This window comes from Ictidomys tridecemlineatus, chromosome 1, assembly GCF_052094955.1.
Source record: "Ictidomys tridecemlineatus isolate mIctTri1 chromosome 1, mIctTri1.hap1, whole genome shotgun sequence".
Lineage (NCBI taxonomy): Eukaryota > Metazoa > Chordata > Mammalia > Rodentia > Sciuridae > Ictidomys > Ictidomys tridecemlineatus.
This window is the reverse complement of record NC_135477.1, coordinates 179,878,099-179,884,098: the sequence shown is the minus strand read 5'-3', so window position 1 is coordinate 179,884,098 and position 6,000 is coordinate 179,878,099. Positions and strand designations below refer to the sequence as shown.

General features: G+C 53.2%; 1 protein-coding gene across 1 annotated transcript in view; it reads right to left on the bottom strand.

The window, feature by feature from the left end:
• Window positions 1–1,833: 1,833 nt before the first annotated feature.
• The window catches only part of Dock2 (dedicator of cytokinesis 2), a 406,997-nt gene continuing 402,830 nt past the window's right edge, over window positions 1,834–6,000 (bottom strand). Inside the window, exons 49-52 of the mRNA XM_005334135.5 lie at window positions 5,262–5,430; window positions 4,411–4,531; window positions 3,110–3,252; window positions 1,834–2,334 (exon numbers count right to left, since the gene is read on the bottom strand). Coding sequence (XP_005334192.2) covers window positions 2,272–2,334; window positions 3,110–3,252; window positions 4,411–4,531; window positions 5,262–5,430 — 496 coding nt within the window. The 3' untranslated portion in view covers window positions 1,834–2,271. The remainder of the gene's footprint in view (window positions 2,335–3,109; window positions 3,253–4,410; window positions 4,532–5,261; window positions 5,431–6,000) is intronic.

The window sequence follows — 6,000 nt, the reverse complement described above, 5'->3', positions numbered from 1 at the left end:
AGAGTGACAGAAAATATACCAAGGCTTTGGGTTTTGTTGCCAATATGATTGGGATTCTAGTATCTGCCTCATAGGATTGGTGTGAGGGTTTAGGACAAGAATGCAGAATGTCTGACAAATGGCAGCCATGTTATTGGTTAGTGTCACTCTTACCAGTGTGTTGACATTCTGTGGACTCAGGGCATCAGGAATTCTCCTGGCCAAGTGCCTCGTGAGCCCTCCACCTGATGACAGTCCTGACTGAGGCAGGATTAGACTCTCAAACAGTTCAAGAATCCCTGGGTTCGCTTTTTGCTGCACTTCTATGGGAAAAGTGGCCAAATCATTGGTATCCTCAGACCTTGTACGAGACTCAGGTATCGATCATTTTCAGAAAACAACTCAGGAAGGTTATTAGCAGGGCTGCAGGTTGTTGGGTGAGGAGATTAATGAGAGCAACACAAGTTTAGAGGCTAAAAGCTTGTTGTCCCTGGTTACAGCAAGTCTCTGAATCTGGGTGCTTTATAAGCCTACTTTGGAGAAATAACACCCGCAGGTCCAGGGATAGGAGTCTGTTTTTCTACAGGTGTGGGAAAAGGAGGAACCATTCTCTTTTTCTTATTGAGAATTTTTCCCCACAGGTAGTTAAAGGTTAAGCACCAGGATCTCATTTGTGCTGAGAGAAAAAGCCAACCTGAGGATCTTATAGGTAAAACATGGAGAAGGGGGAAGGATGGACGGACAGGACAGAGGGCACATGGTACTCTGCTGTCCACCCATGGAGCCTGGAAGGTGGCCAGGTGTTCAGCTCGTCAGCTGCTCTGGGCTTCTCTGCCCTGTGTACTCCCCTACACCTCTGCAAAGTGGAGTCAGTTGGATGCCAATCCCCAGGAGCATCGACTCACCTCAGGAACCCAGCTACCATCATGACAAGACAGAATTGTTGAGGGGAGAGGAACCCCCACCAGCCACCAGGTCTGGGGCTTGGAGAGGGAACATGGAGGCCACCAGGAAGAGAATGGGGTAGACTCAGGATGGCTTGTGCCCTAAAGGGGCCCAGAGACAGGACAGGGTGGGAGAGGTCCACACCTCCTGGGTGTGCACCTCAGCCTTTGCACTAAGTGCACAATCTTGGTCACTCCTAGTCCCTGGGCTTGAGTTTCTTCACCTGGCTAATAACTGTCCCAGCCCCTGGAGCTATTCTGTTTCTAACACACTGACAGGGACAGTCAGGGCTCCATATGTTGGAGCTGCTGTCATCTCAGCCTTTATTGGACCTCAGGGCCTCACCTCTCAGATGTGAGCTTCCAGCCAAAGGGCTCTAGATGGTTCTAGACCCGAGCTCCTCATTGCATGCACTTGAAGTCACCCATGTCAGTTTCCTTCCCAGCTGGGGTCCTCAGTTCCCTGCCAGGCCCTCCCCTGCAGTCTGTGGACATGACGACGTTCCATTCTCCTTTACTGCCACTGACCAGGCCTCCTCACCTTCCTTGAGTGAGTTCCCTGGGGATTCTTTTGTGGGGAGGGGAACCCACTTTGGAACCGGTGACAAGATCCAAGGTCTGGGCCATGAGTCCACTGGCCCCCAGATTCTTTTGCACTTGGCCAGGGTCTGTATCAGAGTGACCAGGCTCAGTGCTTGGCCATCTCTTTCCAGGAATAGAGGATGTGGGTGTGAAAGTCTTCTCAGTGGACTTGCTCAGTGCCCCAAGGTTTGCCCCTAAAAGCCCAGAGTCATGGCAAGGTCCCTGGGGGTAACAGGAAGAAGTGGGGAGCTCTGATGTCAGGTCAGGCAGTGCCGGGCACTGCAGCCCCCCATCTTTCTACCTGGGCAGAATTAGGCAGCAAGGCTGATTTAAACCACAGAACCAATTTTATTGTCAGTAAGAAAGAGCAATATTTTGGAGATGATAAGCTAAAAAAGGGCCTGGGTGGTTGTATTAAAAAATGTAAAGTACAAAACTATTAACTAAAAATAAAAAGAAATATTTAAAGGCTGTTCTGTTAAGTGTGGAGACTGAGAAAATGAAATGAAAACACAGTTCCTTGTACTGAGGCTGCAGCTCCTTGTGGTTTGGGACTCCAGGGTGGGGCTTCCTTGTCCACCCACCAGCAGGTGGCTGCCCCGGGGAATGCTGGGCTCTTGCCACTCAAGTTCAGTCAGCTCTGTTGTGTCTTGCAATTGAGGACAACTTACAGGGAGGGTCTTCCCATGTTTTGAGGCTTTGGTGTCATAATTAGGCCTCTCCTCTTCTGGAAACTTCCCTCCCTGGCAGGTCTGGTCGGCAGCATCTAAATGTCGGTGGACGAGAAATCTGGGATCTGCTTGCCTTCCTCGTTGGATTTGCTGGTCAGCTATGGGGGAGATAAACAGCAGTAAGACGGGATTCTCTGAGCATTGGCAGGGAGCTCCCTGGCCTCTATACTGGTTGCCCAAAGCCAAGTGAGCGAGCATGAGTGGTCATGACCTTGAGCTTGGCCAGGAAGGTGGTGCTGGGCCATGGGTGGACCACGGCTTTGCTGTTCCATGACCACTTGCTGGCTGGGTGAACTTGCCAAACTGAGTCTTAGAAAATCCTCCAAGCCAGTGGAGGATCAAATGGGATGGTACCCGGGAGCGCTCAGCGCCGTGCCTGACTCGCTGTGTGCTCCCAGCAAACTTGTGGTTATTTTAGTAACACAGTTCTGGTTTACTATCACCTTTAGGATCAGCAGTGTTGTACTTTATTGATCGTGAGCAAAGACCAACGAGAAACAAGAGGAGCCAGGACTTCAAGGTCAGTAATTCAAAGCTAACTTCAAATTGAAGAATTTTGTACAATGAATAAAATACGAAACTGTTCCCTTAACAACAAAAACAATTCAGCTTCCAAAGGCAGGCAGCCAGCTATTGGGGCTCAGCCAGAAAGACCAAAGGGGCAACCACGGATTGGTTCTGAGGGCAGGGGCCCTGGTGGCTGCACTGCTGGACGGGGTTCAGCCCCTGGTCATGCCTCCTGGAAGTGGCCACATGTCCGCACGTGCCCCACGGTGCACAAGCGTACACACATGTACACACACGTACACACACATACACATCCTCATCTTCTCTGGACAGTGTCCTCTTCCTCCCACCCACCTGGGTCCTCACCATTGTCTTGAAGAACTGATTGACTTTCTTCCTCTTTAGCGTCTTCTTGTCACCGTCTGAGAGATGGAGGAAGGTCTGGCTGAGGCGAGGAGACACGTTGGTCTCCTCCAATCCGGGCACGCCAGCCACTGAGAGTGTGAGGGCTAGAAGCAGAGCAGAGATCCGGGCATGGGTAAGAATGGAGAGAGAGGTGGGCCCCAGAGACAGGAGGGTGTCTCGGGTGGCAGATGGATGACATAGTGTGGGCAGGAGGCCCCGCCATGCCAGGGACTGCTGAAGCCATGCTGTTGGGTGAGGAATGCCAAATGTATAGTCAGCGGGCTGCTCCAACTCCTGCCCTTGGCCAGAGCCTTTCCAAAGCTCCAGGCCTGGAGACATAGGGGAAGGCTTCGAGGTAGGGGACAGAGTGAGCATGTCCCTCCTTTCCTGCCCAGCACCTGCATTTCTCCTTGCTACCCAAGGCAGGGGCTGGGGGAGTGTGTCCCCCCTGGTGGTCATTCCCCAGCTTGGAGTCCCAAAGACCTGAAAAATGGGCCACCAGGCTATTGGCTTTGGCAATAAAAGCACAGAGCACCAGGTTGTCACTGGGTCCACATCGAGGATGGTGGTGAAGGGCAGGGCCTGGGTCTAAGCTCAGCCTCCATCACTTTCTAGCTGGTGACAGTTAGTACTGAGGTTCTCAGTGCCTCAATTTCTAGGTGTGTGCGGTGGGGAGAGCAGCATTAGCTACTCTATGGCTGTGAGTTGCCAGATAGAGGACGGGAGCCGGGGCAGGTAAGCAGGGCCTGGCCCCAGGTGCTGCCCTGGCCCTCTGTGGTCCACGAGGGCAGCCCTGTCCTTGTTCTTGGCGCAGAGCCTTCATGGCATAGTGACCACTGAGGACTGCTGCTTGCCATGACCTCTGTGAATGAAATGCAGCCAGCTGTGGGTGGCCACCCTCCTCCCTGGACGGTGAGTGGTGGGAGGGAAAATGTGCCATCTAGGCGTCAAACACTCTGCAGCTGCAATACGTAAGTGGTAGCTTTTGTAAACCCAGAAATAGTTCTCCAGGTCTTAAAAAAAAAAAAAAAAGCCACTAGTCTCAAGGACAGACTTCTGGCCCTGGAGAGGCCTGGGTAACAGAATGCAGAGAGAGCAGGTGCTCAGTGGGTTCTGAGGGACCCAGGCTTCCAGGGAGCCCTGCTGGCCTGGCTGCACCCAGAGGACTGGCTGTCAGCAGAGTCTCACCCCATGATGCCTGGTCCCCACTGCAGTGCGGGACGGTCCCCATCTACCCACCAGGCTGGCGGCAGCATGCATACCTGGGATGGTGGGCATGGACTGGCTGGCAAAGCTCATCTGAGAGAGGATGGACATCCTTTGGGGGATGGTCGCATGCTCTGACAGGTTGGTGTCACTCATGAACTCGTGCTTCCTGGACAGCTGGACAAATGTAGCACAGGGGCATAGAGTGAGGCAAACATGAGCCGTGAAAGGGGAAGGACGAGGGTGCAGACTGGGCTCCATAGAAAGTGAACTCATGCTGTTTTCTACCATTCCATGCCAGCCTGCCATGTACGGCTGTGTTCTCCGAAATGTCAGGAGTGTTGGAGGACACTGATTTCTACTATCAGGTGAATGTGCCCCTGGGATGGGGAGACAGAAGCTACTTCCACCTTCTCCCCTAGGTAAGAGCAGTCGGGCCCTGGGCAGGGGCTTCCTCCCCAAGAGGCATCTCTGCTGGCCCTTTAATCTGACAGCCCCCCTCTTACCAGAACAAGTGGTAACACTTCCTCTCTCCCTCCCAAGTCCTCACAGTGCTTCAACAAACGGAGTTTCCAGGGGGAAACTGGGACTGAACTCAGGGCTGTTTGATACTAAGTCTCATTATTAACTTATAAGACCCGAGGGCTCAAAGCCAGCCCAGTGAGGTTCTCATCTCCGCCTCCCCACCCTGGTTATGGGCACCCAGAGGGTGCTGGTGGGGTCAGAGTTGCTCCCTAATTTGTCAAAGGACACACACAAGCTCTGAAGTCTGGGGGCCTGGGTTCAAATCCTGCTGCATCCCAGCTGCACTGGCTGCAGACACGGGCCTGGGCTTCACCTCCTTGCTTCCCAGACGCATCATGAAAGTGAGGCCACCCCTGGAGGGGGACCTGTCACCACCACTCACCCGCTTCAGCTCTGACTCGGCTGCTGCTTTCTCGTCTGCGAACACTACGCTGCTCCTCTTGGACCTCTTCTTGGACCTCCGCAGCTTGACCTCAGGCAGCGTGCTCCCCGGGGAGATGGGCTCCTCTTCCACTTTCGGAGTCTTGGGTGGAGCTAATTCCAGGTCAAAGCTGAAGGGTAAGTGGGACAGCAGTGGAAACTGCAGTTAGAGCTCCAGTGGGACTGCCTTGTGGGGACCCAGAGGGCCAGAGCAGACCTTCATGTTGACTGAGCTGTCACTACAAGCGTCAGGGATGGATGAGCTAACCTTTCAGAGAATTTAGGGAGACAATTTTGAAAACATTCAAAATACAGGGTAAGGAGATTGAAGGTAGCAAGACTGATGGCAAGAAGATAAAACTGGTTAAAAACATGGATCTGGATTCGAATTCAGGCACTGCCACTTGGCTGAATGACAAGGGGATTCTCCACTGTTTCCCTTAGTAAATGGGGGTGAGGGTGGGTATTTGTGCAACCCTAGAGATGAGGACAGGGAAAAGCCAAAGGGTTCTAGGATGGTGGAAATGAGACAGCCAGATCCCCTTGAAGAGGGCACATGCACCCCAGGGACCGCCCGTCATGGCTCACTGGCTCTGCCCTCGCCCACCCTATCAGCCCCAGAAACCAGGGGCATTGAAGCCAAGACACCCGTATGGCTCCCCGGGGACGACCATCAGGGACGGAGTGTGAGTCTCTGAAAT